At 53.2% G+C, this 27,731-nt stretch overlaps 5 protein-coding genes across 5 annotated transcripts; 2 read left to right on the top strand and 3 right to left on the bottom strand.

Annotated features, from left to right (window-relative positions):
* Positions 1-1,586: 1,586 nt before the first annotated feature.
* Positions 1,587-3,047, top strand: PG986_006929 (uncharacterized protein; the record flags this gene model as incomplete). The annotated part of the gene is made up of 1 exon (XM_066843151.1): positions 1,587-3,047. The coding sequence occupies one exon, from the start codon at positions 1,587-1,589 to the stop codon at positions 3,045-3,047; it is 1,461 nt and encodes a 486-aa protein (XP_066699263.1).
* Positions 3,048-3,927: 880 nt separating this feature from the next.
* Positions 3,928-12,157, bottom strand: PG986_006928 (uncharacterized protein; the record flags this gene model as incomplete). Its single annotated transcript, XM_066843150.1, has 2 exons — positions 3,928-10,726; positions 10,779-12,157. The coding sequence occupies 2 exons, from the start codon at positions 12,155-12,157 to the stop codon at positions 3,928-3,930; spliced, it is 8,178 nt and encodes a 2,725-aa protein (XP_066699262.1).
* A 499-nt stretch (positions 12,158-12,656) lies between these two features.
* Positions 12,657-14,420, top strand: PG986_006927 (uncharacterized protein; the record flags this gene model as incomplete). The annotated part of the gene is made up of 4 exons (XM_066843149.1): positions 12,657-12,670; positions 12,736-12,985; positions 13,057-13,731; positions 13,776-14,420. 4 exons carry the CDS (start codon positions 12,657-12,659, stop codon positions 14,418-14,420), a joined length of 1,584 nt encoding a protein of 527 aa, XP_066699261.1.
* A 377-nt stretch (positions 14,421-14,797) lies between these two features.
* PG986_006926 (uncharacterized protein) lies at positions 14,798-17,359 on the bottom strand (the record flags this gene model as incomplete). The annotated part of the gene is made up of 4 exons (XM_066843148.1): positions 14,798-15,133; positions 15,277-16,061; positions 16,132-16,253; positions 16,329-17,359. The coding sequence occupies 4 exons, from the start codon at positions 17,357-17,359 to the stop codon at positions 14,798-14,800; spliced, it is 2,274 nt and encodes a 757-aa protein (XP_066699260.1).
* A 2,495-nt stretch (positions 17,360-19,854) lies between these two features.
* Positions 19,855-21,607, bottom strand: PG986_006925 (uncharacterized protein; the record flags this gene model as incomplete). Its single annotated transcript, XM_066843147.1, has 2 exons — positions 19,855-21,289; positions 21,354-21,607. The coding sequence occupies 2 exons, from the start codon at positions 21,605-21,607 to the stop codon at positions 19,855-19,857; spliced, it is 1,689 nt and encodes a 562-aa protein (XP_066699259.1).
* Between the last annotated feature and the right edge of the window lie 6,124 nt (positions 21,608-27,731).

The following is a 27,731-nucleotide window of genomic DNA, read 5'->3' as shown; positions in this document are numbered from 1 at the left end:
GGTGGCGGTGATGATGGGCAATGTGGTATGGGATAGAATGTAGTTGATGTCTTGTGAGCTGGAGTACGTGTTGGAGTGCGGGCTGGAGTGCGGGCTGGAATGTGTGATGGCGGTTGGAGAGGAAGGGAAAAGAAAGATCGTGAGATCTAGAGCTGGTAGAGTCGTGGGTATTTATACAGTAGAAGGGAGGCCATCGTCACTGGTGACCCGCTTGGCAATGAGATGGGCCATGATAATAATAATATTGGCAGCGCAGTCACCAGATAGTCACGATGTAGGAGAATACGAAACCGGGGCTTGTGTAGATGGGTAAGAAAGGTATCGTGGGGTAGCGGGTCCGCGATCTCGAAGTGAAGGGCGAGTATAAAGGCAAGCGGGGCGGCAGCGAGGTGCGGGATGCGTAGAAGGCAGGCACCGACGGTGAAGTGGGGATTAACCATCAAAACGCAAACGGAACCAAGGAAAGAGGCGCCGGCGCAGTGAGGGGCGAGTATGGAGAAGGAACCGAGGGTGAGGTGAGGGGCGAGTATAGGATCGTGAATTTGCGAACACAGGGGTATATACTTACTCGTCTCGGGGGTCGAATTCTGCTGCCGCCACGCAGGGCGGAACCTCCCCTGCCTGTAATCATTGTTGCGGGTTCCGCTCGTTGCGACAGTCTAGAACAATAGACGCAGGCGCATAGTATTGTCGCAAACGGAGGAAGTTAGGGAGGTGAAGTAAAAGAACCCAGTAGGAGAAGCCTCTCCCGCATTTTTTTGGGTAGCTGGTAATGAGGGCGTCAGGAACGGCAGGCCAGGCAGCGCTGGGTGGCAATCGGGTGGCGGGACAATTGGACGGGCCTGGGGATTCGGGGGACGGCAAGCTAGCGACCTGTTCGTCGCGAGGAATTGCAGCGCGCACTGAAAGGTGGTGATGACACCTCTTTGGTGTTGAGATGGATATTACAAAAGAAGGGAATGGCTTCCACTAAAGCCCGTCTTCAGAAGTTCAAACCGACTTCTCGGGCGTGGCTGTAGCTCGTGTGATTGGTCGAAGCTTGACAAGTGGTGCATTGGCGCATTCCAGACCACCCGCAACCAGGAACGTTCATTAATCAATCATTGAGAAGGTGCCCCTCAGTGCCCTTCACACCCAAACGCCATGCTTCATGCTTCACCCCACCATCCGGAATAATAAGCAGCCGATGCCGATCCGGTGTTGCAGTTGGCAGTTGAAAGTACCCAAGTACCTACATACTCCGCAATATGTACTCTCTATCAACGTCATTGCCAGGCATCCGAGCTTCAAAACTTTTGTCCAACGCCATCCTTGCATGTGCCCAAGCTCAAGCTCCATCATGCTAGTACTACCTTAACTCTTAACTGTAAAATCTTTATCGGACCCTTCTCGAATCCTTATCACCCACCCATTCATTGCCTTTCAGCAACTCGGTTACTCAGTACCATCACACATTCTGTCCGCCTTGTGGAAGCACTGAAAGGCATCCCGTTCCAAAGTGCAGATCTCCGACAATACATAACCACCTGTGCTGGCGAATCTTCCCCATAGTCATTGGATCAACAACCCCCCCCCTCGTGGGCGTCATGGCTTCCAAACTCCGAGCCAATGCGCTGCAGGCGTTAGTCCGCTCTGTAAGAGCCTCCGCCATCTCTCCTGCGCCTTTGCGACCACATCTGCGCCCCTATCCGAGCCTGCCTCGAACTCTCCAACCCGCCCAGTTCTCCCGGAGATATGCGCATGCCATCCCGAAGCCGTCGCGACCAGCACCGGCGGCTGCTTCTTCGCCATCAGAGGAAATCAAACAGCGAAAGTTGCAGGAGCCTCATTATGAGTTGACCTTCACCTGCGTACCTTGCAGTGAACGGTCCACCCATACCGTCTCCAAGCAGGGGTATCACAAGGGCTCTGTCCTGATCACCTGCCCCTCCTGTCGCAACCGCCACATCATAAGTGACCACCTAAACATCTTTGGCAATCGTAAGATCACAGTTGAGGATCTCATGAGGGAGCGTGGCCAGTTGGTCAAGCGTGGCACCCTTGGCGAAGACGGCGATGTCGAGTTTTGGGAGGACGGGACCGTGACGGAAAGGAAAAAGGAGACGGGAAACGAGAACGAGGCATCGTCTGCGCAAGGTGATGGGGTTTCTACGTCCCAGCAATCCGACACTGTAAGCCCTGCCGCCTCAGGGCCACTTGCCAACTCCCCAACACGTCCCCAGATAGGGGACGCCCAATCCTCAGCTGCCAACACCACGCCATCGAATCGACGTGAATTTTCTACCTTTGGGCGGCGCAACAGAAATGACGGTATGTACCCAAATAGGCGTGATCGGAACGCAGCACTGAAGTCTGCGCTCAGGAACCTTGATGAACAACCGTCTCGACATCATAAAGGCTCGAGCTCTGAATTAGGGCACTCTGGCCGCACTCCTTGTCATGGTGTATCACAGGGGAGTTCATACGTCCCAAGCCCGAGTAACACGGTGCATGAGGTTGGAGGAGACGCGGGGGGCTCGGCTGCTCAAGCTGCGGCTTTACTACGACGAAGCCTGAAGGCTGTAAACGACCAAGCTCCATTTTTCGACTCTAGTGGAAATACTCTGCATCATCCTATCATGAGACGCGTACCGTCCAATAGTCTTGTGCGGAAGATATCTGCTGGCCCAGGAGAGCCGGCATTGGCAAACGAGAAAAAGCCAAGGTCGCCCCACTGGAAACGGCTCAAACTGTATAAACGGAAGTCTCGGTTCACGTTGCGCAAATACAGTGCGAAGTCTGCCATCCCTGATTATATCGCGCGAGGCCTCCCGAAAGGGGGATCGAAATCTAGCGACCAAGGCCGCGAAACAGAAGCCGCAAGTCATCGGAGGGGTCATACGGAGACCAATGAAGCCCCCTCGCCAACGAATATTCGCCCCAAACCCGTCTCTACTATGCCTACGACGAAACTACGCAGACGAGCGGTCACGAGTTTTGTATATGCATGGCCTTCAGGTGCAACAGAACCAGTCCGAATAGCTGTGTCTCGGCCTCGAAGGAAGTAAAGCCTGGGGCGTTCTTTCCGGTACGGTTTGAAGAGAGATATGCTACATGCGCAGCCAGCTTACAGCTTGGGATGGCCTCGACGATGGAGCTTTTATGTGGTATACCAGGACCAGGAATGACGGCCAGAGGAACTTGTACACTATGCATACTTATGTATCAACTGTAGATTATGTATGCACCTTGGGAGTTTAGGTAGGGAGGCAGGATATACCCCAATCAATTTAGAGTTTCTAGAAATGCCTGCTCTTCAGTCGTTGTGTGATTTATATTCCGCCGCTTATGTCGCTGAGTCGATTCCCGCGGTCGAAGCCAACTGGAAAAGGCAATAATAATGGATCCGAGTATGAGTCCGGAGCATCAAGGCAACAAAGTACACTTGATACTAGATGACAAATGGCGGGTGGTCTGTACGTGTTGCTCGTCCATTAAGTAGTCAACCCTTGATAGAGTCATTCATACCGGGTGAACGGCAACATCGTACCAGTGACCAGGCATCCATCAATACGATTGTTTCGTCATGGAGTATAAATTCCTCGCCTCCTCAATACTTCAGCTTGCTCACACGCGACGGTAACCTCATGGCCCAGCCCATGCCTCTCAAATAAAACCCACCGACTACTCACATTTGCGAAAGTGCGAGAAGGAGCAATAGCGCCAGAATGATATCGTGGCTAGACAATAGACTTGGCCGTATCGAACAACCTTTGACGTGGCAGGCAGCAAGCATAATTCTACGGAGCTGGAGTATAGCGACTCGATTGAACAAAATGAAATAAAATTGGATTTTCTCTATGGCCAGATACAGATCGTAGGGTATTATATCTAAATTTCCCTCGACGGGGACGCCCTCTTTTTCCTCCTCCACCCAGGTTTGTACAATTAATACTTGCCACCCTGTCGGCGAGCTCGCTGATCGCCCTTCTTCTCCTTCCGCCGCTTGATCTTCTTGTCCAGCCGGCCCTTTTTCCACTTCCCGTATCTCTCGGGCGCCGCGACGGCCTCGATCTTGCGCTTCCTGGCGCGTCCCTCTCGGCGCCTCCTCGCCGCTTCTCGGACGGCGTACAACTCCGTAGTGTAGGCCTCGGTGCCCATCTTCTTCTGTAGAACGTCCATGCTCTCCTCGGCCTTGACGCGCAGGGCATCATACCGGGGCTGGAAGGTATCCTCCACTGATGACGGCACGGTGATGTTGGGGTCTGTCAGATGGTGCAGAGGAGTAAGGAGCATGTTCAGCGACGGCTTGACGGTGGCGGGCTCGAGCGTGCTGGCGAACAGGTGCAGCAAGTCCATGGCAGCCACCTTGGGCACAAGAGCGGCCGTGCGAGGCGGTGTCTCGGCAATAAGAATATCTGACAAGAAGTTGAACAGTGTGTGCAGGGTGATCTTAGTCTTTGGCTGCTCGGGCTCGTCAAGCCCGCCCCATTCTTCTTCCGAGCCCGAGTCCGAGTCCGAAGCATCCTGTTCTTCATTGTCTGCATCTGAGCTCTGGTCGGACACCGCAGGCTTCGGGTCCAGGAACTTGGCCAGTCTGACTAGAGTGAGGACAACTTCGGAAGCCAGGGCTTCATCAATGGGGGTAGGTTGTTGGTTGGTAGACATCGCATCATCTTCGAAAGCACTATTCGCCTTCTTGGCCATACGTTTCTTCCATCTCGAGATTGTGCCAGGATCCAGTATCCCAACAGCAAGTACGGTAAGGGCTTCGACAGTGGCCTTGTCAAGCTGCAACCCATGAGATCCAATCAAAGCGACCTTCTTCGTATCGGAGCTGTCCTGCTTGTAGAAATCATCCAGATACAAGTTGAGGAGCTTGATGCTCGAAAGCTTCAGAGTTGGATGTTCAGATGTCAGTGGCTTCGCAATCGCATGCCAAAGTTCCTCATGCGAGAGGACTTGGCTGGGGAACTTCTGCATCAGAATGGGGACGTTCTGCACGACAGCATTGACCAGCTCCCAATCCGAGCCGCCAGAGAAGTCATCCAAGACTTCGATCATGCTCTTGATCACCAGCATCAGATCACTCTCGTCTCGCGATGTGGGTTCCTTGGCGTCGAAGTAAAGACAGAAGCTCTGTATAGCCAAGCCAAACACCGAGAGCTTCTTTTGGTCACCGTCCTGTTCGAGCCACCCACGCGGAAGCGCGAGGAATTTGGATGTTCGCTCTTTGTCGGCTTTGCGGAAGATCTCCTTGATCAGTTCTCCTGCTGCCAGGCGACATTTTTCACTGTCGTCATTGGCGAGCCTCAGGACAAGAGGAATGAAACAGTTGGTGGCAACCTCCTGCACGAAATCATCGGCAGACTTCATGAGAAGTAGATGGATGATTTCCATGACTGACAGACGCCCGCCCTCGCGCTCATACTCCAGGTTAGCAACGATGAACTTGATCTGCTTGGCCCACCGGTTCTTCTTCTGCGGATAATCGCGCAAGAACTGGAAGAATGCCCCGCGGGCTAGATCACGGGTATCTTTGTCATCGTTGGTAATCATGACTCCGCCGACATAGTCAAGGGTATCGTACACGGATGCAGTTTCGATTTTGCGGTCCAAGACAGAACGAAGGAAATTAAAGGTGACGTGTCGATATAGCGGCTCTGTCAAGTCGTCCTTGAGCTTGCCGAGAAGCATATCGATTCCAGCATCGTTGATCTTGGTGTCCCTTCGATCTCTCAATATAACGGAGATGAGTTTCAATGCAGTCTGGGCAAGATCAGATGTCGTAGATGTTGACATGGCCATACTCTTTACTGCATCCTTGGCTGAGATCTTGTAGAGTTTTGTCAACTCATCCGTTTTGAAGGGGACCTTGACAATGACTTGAAGAAGCTTGTATGCCGCAATCTTCACCTCTTCTTCTCCTTCGACGACAGCATCGCCGATGATGGGAATAAAGCCAGTAATGTTACCAGCATTTCGAAGAGAGTCATGCTTCCTAAAAACGGATCGCAAAACGTCCAAGGAAAATCGAACGAGTTTATACGTATGCTTGCTCGTCTCACCGCGTTCGCCGCTCTTCTTGGCGCCCTTTTGGACGAGGTAGCGTCGAAGCTTGTAATCGAGTTTGACCTCAGCCTTTGGCTTTCGGCTGTTGTAAACTCCTTGAACAACTTCGTAACAGAAGACGAGTGTCTCCCGGCTCTCTGCCGCGGCATTGCTGAGCAAACCATTGGCAATGCGGGTCAGCAGCTCGTCAATCTTGCGAACCATCTTCAAGTCGAGCTTTTCAAGGAGAAGAGCCTGCAGAGGTCGGATAAGCTCAACCAAATGGTCAATGGAGGCTGTCCTGGCAATGAGCTCCATCGAATCCTGGCTCTTGCTGCTCTTGACCTCCTTTGTCTTGCTGGTATACTCCTCTGCATCTTTCTCCTGTCCCGTGATGCCAAATATGTCGTCCATGATGATTGTTACAATCTTGTCCAAACAATAATCCAGATCACCTGGTTGGAATTGTGGGATCACATGGACGAGAATCGTGTGCATCGTATATGAGAGAACATGCAGTTGGTAGCCCTTGGTCAAGGCGCCACGCAGCTCGTCCAGGATAAAGCCGAAGCAAGAAGCCCCCAGAAGTGAGCTCATTTTAGCCAGCGTGTCTCGCGCCATCTCGCGAGCGTCCCATGCTTTACTTCGCAGAATCTGAGAGATGTCTGACAGGACACCAGGGAGCTTCTGCTCAAGGATCTCTGTTGGAAGTAGCTTGAGCAGTTTCACAATGATGATACCCACAGGCACTCGCGAGCTAACCGTCGTTTCGTCCTTTTCGCGGATGTATTCCAAAAGAGACGGCAGAATGTTCGACGTGATGTCCTCGTTGAATTTCTCTGGGGCAGGCATCGTCTTAGCTAGCCGGTGCTTCTTTGTCTGCTGGCCTTGTGTCGAACCATCATCTACATCCATCGAGTCGGAATCGCGCTCGGAGGCTGCAGTAGAAAGACTGTCCACAATCTTTCCCAAAAGTCGGACCAGCTGCTTCTGTGACTCTGGCTTGGACTCGATATAGCCGCTGTAGCGCTTCAGAATGGCACGGAATTGCGGCCATTCCAGCGATATCGCCAGGTCAGAAATCGTGGTGGTCGCCTGAGCGCCAACTCCATGATCATCGGTTCCATCCTCCCGGTCGAAGATAAAGTGTTCGAGTAATGGAACGAAGAAATGAGCAAGATTGCGACTGCTCAGCTCAGAATGGAAGTTGATCTTTGATAGCAATTGGAGAGCTCGCATCTGTCTCGATGTCGCTGGGCTGAGAATATGACTGAAGAAACTAGGGTCCGAGTCCTGCTCATCGGGAGGAGGATCCAGACCAACCAGATCACTAACTGGCGTCCAGGAAGGTAGGTGCGATACGAGATATCCTAAGACGCGGGTGACCTCGCGTCTAACTGTCTCGGAAGATTCCCGAGCCCCTGAGTAGATGGCTGGCAGAACGATATCACTGAGCATACCCTCGTAAATGGCTCTGTCAGTTCCAGTAGATACCTTAACAGTATCCGTAAATCGGCAGAGAGCGTCGGCAGAGTTCATTGAAAGGATACCATACTCCTCATCATGCTTGATATAGAAAAGCAGATTGTGAAGCAGAGGTTGCCATTGCCGAGGGTTGAAAGGGGGCTGTCGTGGTTTGGAGAGACTGTTGAATGCAGCCAACCTTGTGTTGTAGTCGGGCTCATCGATTCTTCCTTCTTTGAACGAATTGAGGTCAGAGCACAAGGCAGCAACTTCAACGATTGTGGTGTCCTCTTCGGCAAACACTGCCAGAACCCTGGAGAGCGACAGTCGATTGGGTCTGTCCTTGAAAAAGCCAAACAGAGATGAGATTGTAGTGTATATCCGCTGCCGAAGCTCTGCATTCGACCGAAGACCCTCGAGTTGAAGGAAGGTTTGAAGGATGGTCAAAATGCTGCCCTTCACCTTCGGGTTTACACGGCGGGAAGGTTGGTTGAGGAGGAACACCGAAATCTCAATGAGTCCTGGGGCTTGTTCCGATTGCTGGACAATCGGAGAAAGTTCGACGATGGTGTCGATACAGGTGACCAACAAGTCTTTTCCAATCTGAATCTCCGCATCGTTGTCAAGGTCCTTGCCTGTGGCCTGGTTTGTTCTTAGAACACCCCCGATCTGGCCCAAGATGAGCTCCAGGTTGCGGTCGATCAAGTCTTCCTTGATAACCTCATTGAACTCAGACTCTGCTGCAGGGGCCTGTGAAAGCTTGACTAGATTCCGTACTATGCTGAGCGTAAACACTCGCACTTCATCTTTGGCCTTCTTATTTGCCAAGCAGTCCATGAGCTTGGGGATGATTCGTTCATCAACGCCCAAGAACAAGGCAGTTTTTGGCATCATTGACAGAGTTGACAAAAACTGGAATGTACCAGAAATGCCCTGGGTATTCTCAACTGCGAAGTTGTCGAGCCGGGGACTCACAACTTCCTTGATGAGAATATCTTTGTACGGGTCCCAGTTGAAAGCCGGTGCGTTGCGTAAGAGTGAAATGACACACTTCAGTGAGATAGTGCGTACGTCGCGAACGAGAGAGGCGTCATTGTCTGACAACTCATCCTCGGCTTCGCCCTCGGCTGCTTCCTCTGAGGTCTGGTTATCTGGCTGGTCCTCTCCGGTCTTCTCGGCGGTATGCACCAGCTTTCGGCAGGCAGTGATGAGACAATACAGAACAGCGTTCAGAAGAGCATCCGTATACTTTTCGACACTAACGCCAAGTTCGTTGATGATGATGGTTGCCATGTTCAAGAAACCAACCTGCTTGCGCGCATTCACCCGCTTGTGCATACTCGTAGGATCTTGACTGAGAATATCTTCGCGTACACCAGTGTTATCGAGGACCACCTTTCCACGAAGGTCTCCAAGAGCAATCTGCAGAAAATCGCCGGTATCTTCGACAGTAAGATTTCTCAAGACTGCGAGTCGGGTTGCCTGTAATCCACCCCGGCCGCTTGCGACGCCTTTCTTGGATATAGTCCTACCGTACAACAGCCTAAGCAGGACGGGCATTACCTCAGCACGGTGTTCGGGCTGCACCTTGTTGTCGCCTTGGAACAGTACTGTGAGCTCGTTTTTAAACCTTGCTTCGTCCAGGAGATATTCCAAGGTTTCTTGGTAAGGCTTGACACCTTCTTGCTTCCATGCCAGTATAGCCTTGAGCGCGGACTTCTGGATATCAATGTCGCCGTTGGCAAGTAGATGGAGAAGCGATTCATAAACCTTCTGTTGCTGAGAGAGAACCCTCGGATTAATGAACTGCGAAAAGACAGCGAGCAGTGCTTTTCGGTCAGCCAACGACCACGACTTTCCAGCACTTTGATCTGAGTCTATTTCCATAGCCTCTCGATCCTCCTCAGGCGAGCTCCATGACAGGAAAATCGGCACAATGATCTTTGACCGCTTCTCAATCAAAGACGGTACAGCCGACATGACTTTGAGCGCTTGAGAGCGAGAAGACTTCGGTACTATCGGCACAAGCTGCTGGTTTTCTTCGACCATGGGGACGAATTGTTGGTTTTCCTCAAACGTCTCGAGTAAAATGTCTGATGGGTTTACAATGACTCGGTCTTGAGTCTTGGCGTTTCGCAGCAATCGATCAAGGTTGAGGCACTCAAAGTCGGTCAGCCCCTTTTTGGAAGGGGGTGTGTCTTCGCCCTTTCCAACATCGCCAGCGAGTTCGTCTTGGAGTGCTGTTCTTCCCTTCACCCATTTGAATGCGCGGTCACAGATCGCTTCTTCACCACTTGCTGTCTGGCTGACTTGCTGCAATGCTTCAAGGACTGACTCCCAGACTGGGGATACCTTGACTGTCATCATACCGAATAGAAACGATGGTATAGCTTGACGAAGCCATGATCCCTGATCCAGTTGAGAGTATATACCACCCAGTTTTCGAAGATGTACAGAGATTGCACGAATGTTTTCAAGGTCCAGCGGCATCTGTTGAACTTGCAGCATATTCGCGAGAGCGTCCAATTGGTCCAGGGCAATATCGAGTTTCACGAGCAATCTCAAAGAGGCGGTGCGCAAGGAGGGCGAGTCCAGGGAAAGATTGCTGATAAGACTCCTCAACAGGGGATCATCCTCTTTTTCGGGGGTGGCACTCCCGCCGCTTTGGGAATCTTGGCCATCGGAATCCTGTACTTGGTCTTCGTACGTATGCATAGCCTCCAGAAACCCAGCGAGAGTGCAGTATCGAGGCGCGGCAGCTCGGAGAAGGGGACGCAACGACTTTTCGAACGGCGCAGCGACAGCTTTGCTCATGCGCAGATATGCATGGAATCCCTGACTAACAATGAAGCGAGCTTCGTCAGTCGGGGGTGATTGCGACGGCCGCAGAGCAAGCTTTAGCTTCCTTAGCAGTACTTCGCGAATTGGGCCGATGGTCGATGGGTGTATAGTACTGCACTCGAGTAACTGTAGCAGTGCCGAATACTTTGGGAGACATTTGTCACGCCACGTCTTGGGATCCTTGTCGTAGGCACTCGAGGCCCCTTCCTCCGGGAACGTAGAAATTTCCAGTCGCTCGAATTTCCTTACAATATGAGATTGCCAAGATTGCGGGAGAGTGAAGGTTTCTGGCTCCCTAGGAGACGGCAGGGCCCTCTGGTTTACCATACGAGGGATTAAAACGCAGAGCATGTCCTCATTAGAATCTTCCGACCAGTGGGATACAACGAATCTGTTGGATGAGGTCAGTTCTTGCCCACCGAACGTGATGGAATACTACTCACTTTTGAAACTCCTTCAAGAAAAGACGGCGGAACCGCGAAGCGTCGAGATCTGACAAATAGGAACAAAACGGAATGAACCATTTCATAAGAGGTTCTCGAGTCAGTATCTTCACAATGTGAGCCATGTGAGGGATGATGGCATCCATCGTGGAGGCATTCCAGATAATGGCAGTGTTCACCAAGATGAAACGCCAGATCGCAATGTGATCGATACCGTCAAGGGACGAGGCATCGCTACAGAGGCCTTGGAGTGACGTTCGCAGACAGTCCAGCAGCGCGCTCCAGTCGCTGATTCTGTTGCCTCTCCGAACACCAGCCACGGTTCCCAGAACTCTTATATATAGGATATTCTGTAGCGGGGTTTTGTTGTCTGTCGTATCTTTGGTTTTCTGCTCGTAAATTGCATCTGCGATCGAGCCGAAAGTGTCGGCGGTGGTATGGTGGATGATACTGACGGTAATACCACAGACAAGACCTGCCCAAGTAGGCATTGTATCATCTGTGGATACCAAGTCCTCTACGGGTACTGAGGCGAGGAGTGCCTGGAACGTAGTCGGCCCTGTCGTATGAACGTTGTTTCCCTGGCCCTTAATAGCTTCGGCAAACATGGTCATTAGACCGTGGTAAAACAGGCCATATTGTCGATCTCCTCGCGTAGAGGCCAGGTCCTTTCTCGCATGTTCGATTATGACTGGAAGGGACTTTTCGCGATGCGACGGCGAGGCAGCCTTCTTAATCAGAAAGCTCATAGCCTCGGCAGCGAACCGGGCGATATGAGGGGGGTTGCGCGCCTTTCCCAACAGCGGTGCTATGACATCAAACGTCGGGCGGAGGTCTGCTACTAATAGCCTTGACAAGTATTTGAACAAGAAAGCCAGGGAGGCAAAGGTCCATTCGATTACATCTGCATCTTGACGGCTACCAGCAATATTGGCTATGAGGACGAGGGCTCTTGCGTAGTGCTTTTCGAATCGCGTACCCAGGTCGTGGGCAAAGGCAGTCATCAGGTCCAGTAGTGACTCGAGTGATTCCTTCTCTTGGAGTGATATGTATTTCTCCAACAAGTCCATAATCTTGTCCTCGTAATGCAAAATCTGGGGCAGACTCTCGCAGAACAGGCGCACTTCCCTCTTGAAAGAGGTGAAGCCTTTGGATATGTCCAGGTCGGACCATTTCTCGAGGCCATTTCGGAAATAGGAGGTAGTGACATCCAAGTCTTCGGCGTCGAGGTCGTGGCGGCGGACTTTGCGAAGAGGGTCGAGGGAGTGAAGTTTGGCGATCTTGGTGGTGAAGGACTCCCACCGGTGGTTTTTCTGGTGAAGAGTGCCAGACTTGCCCTTTCGGGTCTTGATGATACGTCCCGACAGCGTGGGGGCCATCACTGCGGTTTGAGAACACACCGGAAGGGACGGTCGGTGGTGGTCGAGGTGTGATCTCGTCTTGTTGGTGAAAGTGAAAGTCAAGATTCCCCACCACGCAATTGTCGCGAGCACCTACAGTCTCAGTCTCAGTCTCTATCCGCCTTTACCTGCGCATGGAAGTTGGAACTTTTTTTAGAGGGCCCCGTTATCGATAAGCATATCTGACCCTGCCAGACTTCCAATTGCTGTCACTGGACTTGAGCTGCTCCAACCCCACATCCCTTCAAGCTAGCGTTACCTAACAGTTGATTGGGCCTAGAATTGAAGCTGCACGCAGCTCTTCTGAACTCCAGTAAGTTGATTGGTGCATTCAATTCACCACCAGATGATGCAACTCCGGATCGCGTGAAGCTTTCTCACAATCATTATCAGCAAGTCAGTCGGGTTCTGAGCACCACAACGCGCCCCAGTCATCTCTCCATTATCTGGGAGGAAAGCAGTCGCCGACATCGTCATCATGGCGTCCAAAGTGTAAGTTCGCATCCTCATTTCTACTATCGCGAACCGCTTCCTTGGGTGTACATACTAACAGGTAGCAAAAGTATCGTACTTGGCAGCCTTGACGGCAAGCTCGAGACGGCCTTCCAGAAGCTGGCGACGCTTCACTCCAAGAACCATTTCGCCTTCGCCATCATCGCCGGTAACCTCTTCAGCGCCGACCAGGACGAGAGTGTTGTCACGCGACTCCTCGAAGGCAAGATCGCGGTCCCTCTTACCACCTACTTCACTGTGGGCACCAATGCGCTGCCTCCCCAAATCGTCGAGCGCATTGAGAAGAACGAAGAGGTAAGTTATAATTTTCTAACCACACGCCAAGTCGAATGGCCACGGAGAGCTCACAATCTCGTGACAACCAGATTTGCGAGAACCTTCACTTCCTCGGCAAGCGCAGCATCACCACAACCTCCGATGGTATCCGCATTGTTACACTGGGTGGCATTCTCGACAGAGAGATTCTGGGTGGCACGTCTAAGGAACAACATCTCCCGTTTCACACTGCCGGCGATGCCACTGCCCTGCGAGGCGCGAACAAGACTGATATCTTACTGACCTCGACATGGTCGTCGAATGTCTGGACCAACTCCAAGGTCCCGTTGGACCCTGCCAACAAGGAGGCTGTTGCCAGCTCACCCGAAGTCGCCGAACTGTGCACTGCGCTCAAACCACGATATCACTTGACCTTCTCTCCCGCCGACTTCTTCTTCGAACGCGAGCCCTTCTTCTATCCTACAGCAGGCGAACCAGGCGACGCCAAACAGGTTACCCGCTTCATCTCCATGGCGCCCTATGGCAATCCTGCGAAGCAGAAGGCCATCTACGCATTCAACTTAGAGGCCGGAGTAACGTCCGACACTCTTCCTCCGGGAACCACCGTGTCCCCCTTCAACCCCCGAGAGGCGCCAAGCGAGCCGCAGCAGGCGCCGATGGTTATACTGGACGCTTCGCCCAAGACCACCATGACGGCCCATCCCGCCGCCGAAGACGTCATCGCTCACCTCCTCCGGACCCCAGCCGTTGCTTCTTCTGCCTTAGTAACGAGAATTTGGCAACGCACATGATCTGTTCCATTGGCGAGGAAGCATACATTACCACAGCCAAGGGACCCTTGCCACCTCCCGACCACTTCTCTGACCGAGGCCTGAATTTCCCGGGTAACCAAATCATTATCCCTCTGGCCCATGAGCCGAATATGCGTGCCATTCACGCCAAAAGCCCCAACGCTTTCGCTGAGATGACTCGGCTTCGCGACGCTATGCAAGCTATGATTGCGACGCAGTCCAACTACAGCTTGGGCGTTGTGACATGGGAGATCAGCCGTGCCAACAATATCCATCACCATTGGCAACTGATGCCTGTTCCCGCGAAGCTGATTCGCGAGGGACTGATCGAGCTCGGTTTCAAGGCCCAGGCCGAGGATTTAAAGCATCCTCCCTTTGAGGAGAAGGACGTTGGATCGGGTGTGGACGAGAGTGGCGACTTCCTCCGGCTGTGGCTGTGGTCCGATGATAGAGACACGGGCATTGTGGGCAAGCAGCTGGTCATGCCCATCGACGACACCTTCCGGTTCGACCTCCAACTCCCGCGCAAGGTTCTCGCCAAGTTCCTGCACCTCGAGGACAGAATCCGCTGGCAGGACGTGGAGCAGTCGGTGGCAGAGGAGACCCAGGATGCGGACCACTTCAAGGCCGCGTTCAAGAAATGGGACTTCACGCTCGGCTAGGCTCCTTTTGTTTATGGCGGAAAAAGTTTGACGATGATACCCTTCATTATTGTTTGCATGACGGCGGCGTTAGCAGATGGCTTGATTTTCTCATTCTTCCTTGGGTTATTAGGGGAATGGCCCAGTGACCCCTCGCTGATGGGGGCACTCTGGACACAGTGGCAGAAAGTGCCGATTTCATCATGGATATGCTGCTATATCCCTACTTATCTGCGAATCAGATATAGGAACGGCGGCATGGATCTTACTGTATCATATGTACTTACTTACATTACCATCTACATAGACCAAGCAATGACATACTTGCATATAAAACCAAAAAGTACTGTATTGCCAATTACTACTGTGAAATACAAAGAAAACCAATAGTCCAAAGCTTAACCCAGATCCTTCTTTGGGGCCGTCAAGTCAGATGGCGAGGGGTCTCGCTCCTGTGCCGCGGCGGCCATCGTCCCTACACTCCTGGATGCTACCAGCGTGGTGGTGGGGATCCAGTCCGTCTCGAGGCTTTCGACCTCCTCCAGGAACAGTTTTCGGAGCCTCCGCTGATACCACCAGGCCAGCGCGCATACGACGCCAAGAAAGATAACGGCCACTGTCCCTGTCACCGTCCACCATTCCTGGGCCGCGAGTATGCTGTCTTTAGTATTGGTACTTAGCACGACGATGGCGTCGGGATCCGAAGGCCAAAGCCATTTCGACGCCGCGATCTGCTCACAGACGACGTTTCGGTCAGCAAACTATTGGGTTATGATTGGTGTATCATACTTCCACTTTCATAGTAACGGGGGCAAACCCAGAAAAAGGAGAAGTATAAGAAATAAAAAAGGGGGGGAATAGAGTCGGTTATACTCACCCTACAAGCACAAGCCCGATACGGCCCCAACAGCTGCATCAGCGTCCCGCCCACGGCGGCAAACACGCCGACGAGCCCGACGAGCGCCTGGCTCCACCAGTTGAGCGCCTTCTCGCGCGTCGGGGTCTCGCTCCAGCGCGCGCCGTACCGAACCTTGAGCCGCGCCTCCCAGGTCCAGAGCACGACGGCGCACGCCTGCGACGCGGCGTAGAGGAGGTAGGTGATGGTCCGGCACGAGAGCACCTTGCGGGGCGTGTTGTACGAGGTCAGGAACGCCAGCAGCGAGGGGACGAGCAGCAGGAACGCGGTGTCCCAGAAGACGTTCCAGAGGTCGCCGAAGCGGAGGCGGAGGCCGGCGCGGAGCTCGTCGGGCGTGATCAAGGTCGGTGAGGGCGGAGGTCGGGGTGGTAGCTCGGTGCTGACTGCGCCTTCTTCTTCTGTTGGGCTGTTGTCGTTTGTGGTAGCCGCGTGTTGTTTGGCATAGTCCTTGATGGCTTCGTGGACCCAGCGTCTCTTGTTCAGACCGCGGTTCCAGAGCATAACCGTCTGGAACCGCCCCTCGTACGTGTGCTCGATGAGCTCGTAGCCGTTGAGACCGTCAATCATGCGCCTCACGACAGCGTGCTTCTTGAGCCTGGTCTTGATGTCGCACCAGAACCCCGGGGCCGGCCTGGTTGGGCCGGCACGAAAGCCGCCGTCGTAAACAATACCTTGCAGAACGCTAGAGCTGTTTGATGCCAGCATGGCGCAAGAGATCGTTGCAAGATACGGTATGGTCATCCACCCTATCTCAGCAAATCAACGGTGTTAGTGATCTTCAGTTACGAGTCCTGTTATCAAATAAATAGAACTTACACATGCCGAAAGCCAGGGCGTGGGCACTGTCGTTGTCCCCGAGACTATTTTGGATGTCTATTACCGTGTAGATGAAGCCTCCCACGAAAAACAAGACCGGAGCACCAATGGTACTTCCGAAACTATAGCACGACGTTAGAGTGTACTTAACCCTTTCATTCACTACTTTTTTAGGCTTCATATTTATTTTGACTCACCTAGCTTGCGAGTTCAACAGAGCCTTCAGCTTCGTGGGCAACGAGACAACACCGACCTGAAGCCCACCACTCTCCTGCAGCTCTTCATACTCGTCGATCATGACCATCACCCTGTCCCAGGTGTCATCCACAAGCTGCTGTTGTGGCGCCCCAGATGCGTCGGCCTCCGTGTCGTCCGTTCCACCACTAATGTCGTAGGTCGGTCCGGTCTCGCTGGCGGCCGAAGCAGTAGTAACGGCATTGGCATAACTCCCCCGCCTCCTCTCCACGAACCCCGTAGTCGAGATGCGGACATTGCCCACCACGACCGCGAGCAGCAGCTGCGCGCGCACCTTGGCAGGTATGAGAGGTTTGGTTCCGAGGCCTTTGTCGCCGCGACCAGAGCCGTTGGGAGGCCGCAAGAACTCAAGGACCTTGCGGTCGAGCACAAACTCGCACATGGAGCTCATGAGCATGGGTCCCGCAAAGGCGAAACAGATCGACAACCAGACGGTCGTGTCGAGGGTCATGAGCAGCATGGCGCCCAGCAGGCGGAGCCAGTAGGTCGCAAAGCCCAGGACATCGTGGGGACGGACGCGGAACACGACGTCCGGGACGGCGAGCTTGCGGGCGCGGGGCACGTTGAGGCAGAAAGCCAGGCTCGGCAGGATGAACTGGACGAGGGGCCCGATCCACTGGGACAGCTTTCTGAAGTGGGAGATCTCCCAGCCGGGGCACTGCGCCGTGCACCAGGAGTAGGGGACCTGGACGACCGGCGCCCCCGCGGCGTCGCCGTTCCACTCGGCGCCGCAGGGGAACTGGTCGTTGTCGATGGCGGCCTGGAGCGAGGCCGCGGTGGTGCCGGGCTGGAAGAAGGAGCTGTCCTTGAGGGTCAGGTTGTTGTCGCTGCTGACGTCCAGAGAGTCGTTCACGGCCCGCATGCAGCAGTGCGTAAAGTTCTGACCGCCAAGTTGCAGAGCAAGGGAGCTCGGGGGGTAAAACGACAGATTAGCTAGCTGTGGGACGAGATCCCCCACCGTCAGAAAGGCCATTTTCTTGCAGTGTCCTGTTGTGGAAGAGTATACTTAACCTCGTTTACGACTGAGGGTCGTATTTTTTGCGGGAAATCCACAACACAGGTAGAGGGGCGGCCATATTATCTGCTTCACACCTCCCGTGTGAGTGTCCTTCGGGTTATCAGCGATCTTGTATTACCAAAAGGAAGCATCGATGCATGCATGTCTTGCCTGCGTAAGTGTCCCTATAGGGCATATCATTTGTATCACGTGGGACATCTTGTATCTCGAAAAGCGCAACTGGACAGAAAGTGCCCGCTCCAAGCCACAACTCGACTAGATAATGCCGTGCCACAAAGCTATATTCCGATGTGCGGATGACGGCCGACTGGGGGAGAGAGTCCCGCTGCAGACAAGGCAGTAATCACCATCGCTCGGATATTCTCCGCTTATTATACAGGTCTATCTGCGGTGTCACTTGATGCAGCCTTCAAGGCATCAGACAGAGTAGAGACCACCCACCTCTGTTGAGCCAAAACTATCCTGCTGTCACGACCAACCCACAATTATAGGTGTTCGGTTAGTCCAACTCTCGGCGTATATGCGTTAGATTGAGGCCTAAATTCACGAGTAAGCCAAACCCAATGATGGCATACCGATGACCGAGAAGGATGCAAAAGTGATGGAGGGTGGAAGATGAGGTCTCCTCTAGCCGCCTGAAGATCTGAAGATGGGTTAGGTAAGCTACATGTACTTACTTTTGTGGGCCTTCCCAGAAATAGCCTTCCGTCGGCCGTGTCCAGATTCGAGCAGCAGCATCAATGGATAGCAGACCTGTCCTATTTTGTCATTCTCACAAGACATTTATACAATACAAGCCCATCAACATCTGGCCAATGGCATTGAACTTGCCAAATGTTGGGCCTCCGGTACATAGTACCTCTCTTCTTATACTATTCAACTGTACCTGAATACTTGTATAGGACAGGACCAACTCCCGCGGGCCCCATACTTAGCCGGGACCCGCCAGTTTGGGTCCAAGTGCGGACCCCGCTCCGCCCCATACATACGAAATCATTGCCCCTTTATGCTGGGGAAAATGCAACCGATAACTCAACCATAAGAAGCGATGCAAATGTTAAAAGGAAATCAAGCTGTGTTGCCATGGGTACCGGCTACATTTACCTTTATTTCGTGTCATAGACACGGACAAGACCTGCACATTCTCAGCAGCGGCAGGATCAGATGGGCAACAGAAGCAACATCCGAAATGGCAAAGAAAACCCAAAAGAAGAAACAAGCACTGCCATTGACCGTAATCACAAGATGCACGAGTTTCAATGATAATACAGTTTGGTTTTGAACTCGTTTGTGAATTTTTTGTTTTGTTTCAATTTCTGAAGCCTGCACAATTCCCACGTATCGATCGAGTTCCTCCTTTCGGTAGGACTCCATGACCCGATAATAGAAAAGTGCGCAATGCATAAGCAGCAGATCCATCCACCCAGACCATGTATGAGTTTGCAGAAGGAACTAATGTACAGCCTCGGCGGCAGAGTTATCAACCAAATGACTCCTGCGCCAGGTTCAAAAGTATGTAGTGAAAGACCACCAAGCCTATACACCTACTGCCTTCCCTGAAACAAGAACGGGAAGGCATGCTTGGGGTTTTCACCCACCCCAATCTCCATATGCGGTCTATTGGTCGTTTTAAGTATTATGGTTCTGCAAAGTGCCATGCAGAGATGCCTCCCGAACCGTCTTTGTGTCTCTATCTCCGCAGTATCGTAGACGACATTGCACCAAGTAGCAAAACAGGGTCCGACGAGGACCCACGTGCAAAGATCGGCAAGGTTGGTTTTGGTTGAGTTAGGCAATGGATGCCAAATACAAGGAAAGTCATATTGTGGTGTTCGGAAAAAGTTAAGTCCGAGTGTGTTTGTTCGTACATGGAATCTTCATTGAGGCCAGTATGGCGGTGGCGTCGGGATCGTAAATAGTTCGTCATGCTGGCACGCTCCAAAGCTGGGAGGTGGCAGTGCGGATCTCTCGCAGCGAGAGTAGTTGGAAGTGTATGTGTGGTATCCTTTGCAGACAGGTGCAACGCGTGGATGACCGATCCCTCAAAGGAGAATCGAAAGAACGAAAAGAAAAAGTGCCAGTCCTCGGCATGCTTATAAACACAATATAAGGAAACAGTGACCAAAGACGCCAATGAGCAACAAATCAGATGCCGGATCCAACAAAAGCTCAAGGCGATGCCGGTGGCCGGGATGCTATGCCAATGCGTCCGTCTAATGCCGAACTGAAAGGGTATAATGGATGAATCAGAAAAAAGAAAAGAAAAATAGGAAAGCTTGCAGAATGTGGCGAGGCCAATAAGAACGCATTCCTTCCTGGGTGCAAATTGCACCTGGCAGACTTTTGGTGAAGGTGCGGATAATAGGATGAACGACAAAACTCCTATCTAGACTCCAACAGCAAAGTAGGCTGTTATTAATATGGGTCGTAGGTGGTATTCGACATTATCATCAGTAGGATGCCATGCGGCGGCTTGTGGTCCGGTCGGCACCCAGAATCGGCGAGTTGCCAATCATGCTGCTGGGTGAGTCATGGCATCTGCCGGGGGCAGTGGGTGACTCGTCAATCATGGACTCCCGAGCGCCAAAGGCAAACGTCCTGGCTCGGCTGAGGCCTTTGCGCTTCTGCTGGAGCTTACCCATCTCTCGCTCACATGTCATCACATGCTCCGAATCATTCATCTCAACGTATGATTGCGGATAGCAGCGCGATGGGTGTTCTATAAAGAACTCGCTGTAGCCGCCGTCCAGAAGATACACCTCAGGATAAGTCAAGTGAGGGTAGTGCTCGGCGTTGACGGTGCGGTCTTCGGAACGGATGTGGCGAGCCATCAATGGAGCACGGTGTGCCGAGTACTCGCAGTGGAAGATGAGCAGTACTTTGCCTTCCATGGGCTGCTCGAAGAGGTGGCGCGCCAGCAGCTCCTTGTCGTTGTAATTTATAGCACCATCAATGTGACCACCCTCGTACTCGTACTCAAACCGGCAGTCGATGACCATCCGTTGAGTATACTCGTGGCTGTACTTGCCATCCATGACATCGAGGAAGGTTTCTCGGGAAATGCGAGGTATGCTGTCACTGTCGCCCTCAGGGAAGAAGTGCGGAAGAGCTGGGTCTTGGACATCCTCGATGTCCATGACCGACTGCAGTGTGCTTGCAGGCACGGGGTCTTCTTTCTTGGGTTTGTGGACATCCATAGGGTTCTCAAACATACTCAGTGACCGCCGGTATTGGCGCGGACGTCGCTGAAAGGGGTTCGACGGACGGCGAGAGTGGCTGCTAATGGGAGATCCGTTGCGGGTACCTGTAAGGCTAGCAAACTGAGGTTTGGGGCGTACGGAGCATTGCTCATTAGAGTCGGGGCTGTTGGCGGTTTGAGGACGACGTAGTTGAGGGGGCGAGTCTTGAAAGCACTCCCCGAGGGAGAGACCGGAAGGCACGCGATTCTCGGAGCCGAATTTGAAGTCCGGATGTAACCGGCCAGTGATGCCACTAGAGGTGTGGCCCTTGGCTCTTGACAGCGAGGGACGTCGAAGTGCGAGCCGCTTCCTGCTGTCGGTTATCAGAGGCTTTGGAGGCTCCAGTGTTGTCATTGAAGGTGGGCGCGACAGAGCGATTGGCGACTCCATCATCATGCAATCATCATCATCATCATCGTCGTCAGGTAGCTCCCCGGGCGTGGGAGAAGTAATCTCAATAGACGTATTAGAGTATAAGGCCTTGTGGGGGAGGGGTGATATATCCATCTCCATCATGTCGCCCACACTCATGGGGACAGGGGACGACGAAGCCGGCAGAGGCGGTGTCGTGATGTAGTCTCTGTTCTCGATACCGCCCATCATGTTGGAGGTGAACAGGGCACGGCGAGGCGTCGGGAAACGAGGGCTATTCAGTGATAAGTCAGCCTTCATATACATTTCCTGGCAGCAGCGAAAGGCTAGATCCTTACCTTCCCTCAGCATCTATCCTGAAGTTCTGGGACAGATCAGCAGCCAAGCTGGCAGTAGGAGATGAGCCCCGAACAGACTTCAAACTGAAGTAGTCGGGCTTAGACCGTTGGAGGTGGTCCCTTATATTAAGGGTCCCAGACCCGAAGGGGTTCGAATTACTATAGTGAGAGTGTGACCGGTAAATGTCATGGGACTGGCCCCAGGTCGGAGGAGGTGCCGGGTGCATGGCAGCCAGCGGTGAAGAGGCGTCCATATTTGCGGTAGCTGGGCGGGAGCCGTGGAAGCTATTACTAGTGAATGCCGGAAGTAGACGATCGGATGAGAATGTACGGCCGTAACTATACTCCTCGAAATTGCCTATTCAGGAAAGCAGCTGGCCAGTCAAAAGAGTGGAAGTTGTCGCCACAATTAATGAATGCTTTCACTCGTGGAAGTCTATACGAAAAGACGGATCGAAGGATGTGGTGGTTTTCGTAAGGCTCAGACTGGTGCTTGGTGGCATGGATCTGAGTACCAAATATCGATCTATATTTCGCCTGTTGCTTGTAGCTGTAACTGGAGTTCCAGGGCGCAGAAACTGAGCTAACAGGTCCGCAAGTGAGGGAGGGCGAGTTGGGGTGACTTCGAGGTTCGGTGGGGGGACGGAGGGTCGTGGATTCGAAGCGCAACAAGCTGACACAATGGCATTGGCCAGCGTGACGGATGGAGTAGGTTGTGTATGATGGAACTGTTCTATGTTCGGGTGGTTGGCAGGAACTTAAAGGGCGAGCGGGAGGCTCAACTCGTCGTTGCTCTCAAGTCCTCTGTGATGCTGGTTGGTGGGATTGCTGGGCGTGGGTACAAACAGCTGCCAGGCAATGGGGCCGTGTCGAATTAGAGGCTGTCGGTACTGTGTCGGTATAAGTAAGACTTTCCACGGGCCTTCGGTTGAGACCCGAAACAGCAGCAGGCGGGCGGATTGGATTGTAAGTGATAGAGATGTAGTTTGTAGAAAGAGCCAGTTCCGAGGGACTAGATAAATGCGAATCACCGCCTTTCCTGCACAGGAGCGCACGAAGAAGAGCGTAGAGGCACTATGTGATAATGGGCAGCACTGGCAAGTCCAGATTTTAGCGGATTGGCTCGCGCGTAGCACGTTCGTTCACACAACCACGGAAGTCGATATGGCGAACTGCGGGACCAATACACACGTCCAATCAGGATTCGAGTCAGGGAAACCACGACCACGATGGAAGATAGGCTCTCTCGCTCTCTTTCTCTTGGGTATTTCGATTATGCTGGACACGCTCTACCCCGAGTGATCGTGACTGGTGTGCTTTGTCGGAGGGGGAAAGGCGGCACGGGGGTAGGGCGAAGCTTGTCGACTTCAAGGCCGGATGAGTGAGGAAAGGGAAACTTACAAAAGTGACCGTGGGCAACCGTGCCTTTTGTTGGACGGCCTGGGACAGAAGGTGGAGAGCAGAGACAGCTGCTCTCCAGCACAGAGGAAAAACGCCTGGGACAGCGTTGTCAGGGGCAATTAGGCGTGCACTGTAGTGCTACAACGTACCTAGTTACTGAGCAGACAGAAGCAAACGCTAGTTGCGTTTTCAACCGCTGTCACCTACAGGGGCCGGGGGCCTATCGCTGGCGCTGGTGGGTGCGTGGGATGGGGAGGGGGTGGTCGGTGGATGGAATCGCAAGCAGCAGCGGCCAGCTGGGCATGGGCATGGCATGCATGGGGCGCTGGCGCTGGCACTGGCATGGGTGACGGACGGTACCTGTCTAGCAGCTCTGTGCCTGACGCACGCTGCTGCTGCTGCTAATAGCAACTTCCTTCTAAGTATGGCCATCCATCGGGCTAACAAAACCCGCTAGGCGCTGGTCTTGCAACCCTGTGGAACCAAGGCGTTTCCTTCCTGCTGTGTAGCTGGTAGAATGCTACGCTATCCCAATTGCCAATTGCCCACTGTCTGGGGCTCGCCTACGTCGCCTACGTCGCCAGTCGCCATGCTCTGGCGAGCTGGGAAACAGAGCAGAGCAGCAGGAGCTGGTTACATCATTCCGGTAGTCACAAACCGCTACCAAAAACCTGAATTGGCCCTTTCCAGCTGTTACCGCTAACAGCTGCAAGCGCTCAATGCAGCAATGCGTGCCATTGTGCCCCCCCATTGTGCCCCCCGGACCGATGCACTGTAGCCCTGAATTCGAGGTCACAGCCTGGAAATTTCAAGGACGCACATCAACTCGGCTGACGCTGACGAATAGCGGCGCCATTTCGTCCTGTCAGTCTTTCCTTGAAACTTTGTCCGCCCAGCAGGCAGGTTTCATGCTGCCAGTTCGTTTCCTAATCCGTGACCTCCCTGCCCAGTCTGGCGATGGAGCACATCCGTACAGTCTGGCAGTGCGAAGCTCGGCGGTATACCTAGCATACCAGCATACCTCATTGACCGGCTGCCCAGATCTACGGTACGAGTACCCAGAATTCTTGTTGCTAGATCACGCAATTACAACTCGTCTGATCCCGATTTCATGACTTCTATGTATCAGGCCGGACCGGTGAAAATCAAGAAAAAGCCGTCTTTGGGACATACTTTCTTTCTTTCGCCGCCGCGGACTTTTAGGGAGTGCATCTGCCTTGCACTTGACTCAGCAGCAAGCGTATTCACTCCGTCATGGCCCTTCCCAAAAACTGCAAGCATTGTATGCAGGATGCAAAATTATGATGCGATAGCGGGCTCATGGGAGCGTTGCTGGGTGAGCTCGCACTAGAGATAACCTCAGCTCCAGGGCAGGGCCAGGCCTGCATGTACTTTACGAAGATTAATGGGAATCGCCGACCCAAGTCAGGCTCAACGCCGGCTTCTATTTCTACCTAATCTATCCCTTTAGACCCGGCCTGCCAAAAATTGGCTCGCGAACTATTTGTGTCAACCCAGAATTCCTCCACGGTTTGTTTCGGTAAGCGGGCAACAGGCTATTGCATAGACGCTCGCCCTTGCAGATGCATACAATACGTACAGACAGATACTCGGATACCTGCTAGTGGTAGAAGGTCACGGCCAGCAGAAGCACGACGATCGCCAAGCGCCGCTTTGTGGACTATTTCCGCTTTGGGAAATACCCCAGCAGGATCGTGCAGCTCGCTCGTTCGTCTGAGGGCCTGGTCACCTGGGCTTACATCCGGCTTACATGGAGAATGTATTTCTGGTCTGGGATTTTGTTTGGCGGCTGAGAGGAAGGGCTTAGATGCTTAGGAGTTCAAGCGATTCGAGCAGTTTGTTTCGAGATAGATTAATTCTGAGTATGCTAACGAGAGGCAAAAGTCGGTCTGGCAGACGAATACCACGGCGTGCTTCACTTGGCACCAGAAGCCAGACGACGGCGACAGGAGCTAGGCCCTTGACCCAACTGGATGGAACTCGCGCACTCATTCCAGAAGTTTGTTCTGCGCCAACGCAAGCATTCAGCTGTCAATGGCTCAAAAACTTCCGGAGGCGGTGTTCTCGAGCGCGAGAGCCCCGGCTGCCCTCATGTTGGGAATGACGGCTTACCTCCGGGCCAACATCATCTCGCTAGACCTGGAATGCCGTGATGCCAACCCAACAGCTCTCATCATATCGTGAGACATCCAGTCCCATCCACACGTGAAATTCCACAGCGAGCGACGATAACCTCCCCCATCCGGATACTTCAGGGGTCCAACGGGTTCCGGACCCTTCAATATTGCAAATTACGCAGTCCCGTTGTCGCAGGCCTGGAACGGGCTTGGGCTCACAAGTCTGAGTACTTGCGGGGCGGAAAGGCTCTCCCAGTTGCCGCACCGTACCTACAGTTCGATTCATGATCCAAACTGCCGAACGGCTGAGTTACATATATCCCCGATGTATATACTTTTTGTCTTGGATGATACTGCACTAGGCAGGAGTCGAATGATTGCTTGCCCAGCCCTGCGGGAATCAATCGCACCGTGGCAGAGCCTTTCTGCAGGTCTGAAACTCGCTTCCTCGTCGAAAGCAGCGAAGCGTGGAAAGCATTGACACGAAAAGAAACAGTGTTTCTGTTAAACAGTGACGGTACCAGACTTCTGGAGATTGAGCGGGTGCGGCCTGGGCTGGTTCGCCGAATCACTGCTTCTTTTTGGAAACGGTTCCTCCTTGGTTGCTGTGTGAATAAGCATCACCCCGGCAGCTATATGGTGGAATGGGGCATCGTGGCAGGGAGGGCCCCGCCTGGCCATGCCGTGCAGTGCGAAGAAGTGCGCAGGAGGACGCTGGCGGCGGTGATTTGGCTTTTGGGTTGCAGAAGCCCTGCAGCAGCGTCAGAAAGTAGCCCGGTAGCTCGTAAGCTTCAAGTGCCTCCTCGTAAGGAAGGACGAAGGGCGCTCCATCCGAATGGCACCAGATGACAAGCGACCGAGGTGGCCCGAAGGCGGAAGCACTGGAAGAGCATGCAGTCGGCATGCAGTAGCCTGCAGAGGACTGCCCATTCCGGATCCTAGTGACCTGCACCTAACTTGGTTCCAGTCACAGCTCCTGCAGCTTACGTTCTTGGCCGACGTTTGACAATACCCATGGCAGGCATGGCAGTCAGTCATGGCCGACCAACATGGTTACCGTTGTTTACACATAGTGCGCATCCGACCCAATCACCGCACAGCCTCCCGAGCAGAATGCGTGCGGAGCGGATTGCCAACACACGGCGACCGATTCAGGGTCTGTTGTGTTATGCTGCTGCCATGTTATGTTATGTCGAGTGTGTTTTGTTATCATATTTATGTTATCTTCAGGGCTGCAAGCCGTAAAGCGTGGAACACAAGGGAATACCGAAGCCGGTGTGCTGGCCGATGGGATGACAAGATAGACCGAGATCTCCCACTGCCCTGAGCGGAAATCAACTATTTGCAAATGTTCGGCGTGTCTATGTGTGATTGGAAGACACAAGCGCAAAGCTCCATTGCTCAATTTTGATTGTAGCCCGAGCCGCGTCGGAGAAAATCGCCTTGGGCGCCCCAATCCGGGCAATGTAGGCATAAAATGGGCGCTTATGAGATGGCCAGGTAGGGAATCACAATTAATGATTTACCCAGAGATGAGGGTGTAGACGAAGACGAATCACAGGCTTCCTCAGCCTGGTTGGGAGATTTGGCCCTTCACACCACCTCAGGCCGGACGGGGAAATAAAACCGCCAGAGAAGGCCCCAGGATCAAGCCGGACGCTATTCGATTGACAAGCAACAATTTTTGTTCGGGAATTATTCTAAAATGGATATCGCTCCCATGCCAGTAGCGTCTCGCGGTGGCAGCGCCGATGGTCCAAGGAAGCGAGGGCGAAAGCTTCGATCACCCGTCCTTCATTCCGATCTCATCGATCGGTGGCCGACGTCATTCTCCTGTGTTCAGGCCAAGTTTTCCAGCCCAGCCTACTGATCTTCGGCGCGAGCCTCGTGTTGGCGCACAAAACAATCGTCATTTTTCATTTCAAAATCCCATAGTAATCGATATCCCATTCTGGAGTCTCGTGATCGCTCTCACCTGTACCATATCAAGGCGGCCATTTTTACGCCGTAGAAAATCAGGGAATGGCGTTCCATAGGACCTCCATAGGACCGGCGCGTCACCGTAACTAGAGGGTATCGAGATCCAGCCTATAATTGTGTTTCGTTTGTTGATTGTTTACATGTTGGCATGAACGACGACAGCAACCCGACGCAGACCCGATGACATGCAGCCCAAGTCTGTCCCAACCCGCTATGCACCACCAGGCAACCTGCTGACCGCCATCTGCGGTTCGACCGCAACAGCTTAGGCTGATAGGACTACAGTTCCGATCCTTACGCGGCACGCAGACTGCATGAAAAGCAAGCTGGCGAAGGTTTGGGGAGACAGGCCGACGACCAATGGGAGCCGGCAATTGACCGACTACCCCTCGCGCCGCGGGTCTCAGCAGCCTTCAGCTCTCCAGATAGACAGAGATAGTCAGCTTGGTCTCCTTATCCGGCAAGTAGCTCAATCCCCATGGGCTTCGATATCCCGCCACCTAGTCTGTCCATTGGCCTTGGTGTGAAAGCCGCAGTGGCAGCCGTCTGCTTCGCGGCATAAAGGGTATGGTCCCATCGAGATGCACGATGGTCCTGTGAAACGGGCCCCTCGGGCATCCTCGTGATGGTCTTGCATTGGTGTTTGATGTTCACAAGGAACAGTGGGACGCGTATGGGGAAGGGTTGCGATACCCCCAGTCCACTACTGTCCAGCCCAACAGGCTTTATGCTGCAAATGAGGGGTAAAGGCGTCAAGTAAACAATTCTTAGGTCCGTACGCGTATGAGTAAACATCCGCTTGGAGGCCCGTCACTGGGGCCCGTCAGCCCTGGTCGCGAAGTCACGAGACGAGGCTAAG

The sequence above is a fragment of the Apiospora aurea genome, assembly GCF_038362705.1.
Source record: "Apiospora aurea strain CBS 24483 chromosome Unknown utg000005l_segment0_segment0, whole genome shotgun sequence".
NCBI lineage: Eukaryota > Fungi > Ascomycota > Sordariomycetes > Amphisphaeriales > Apiosporaceae > Apiospora > Apiospora aurea.
Note: the sequence above shows the minus strand (reverse complement) of the source record. Positions and strands in the feature narration are given on the sequence as shown.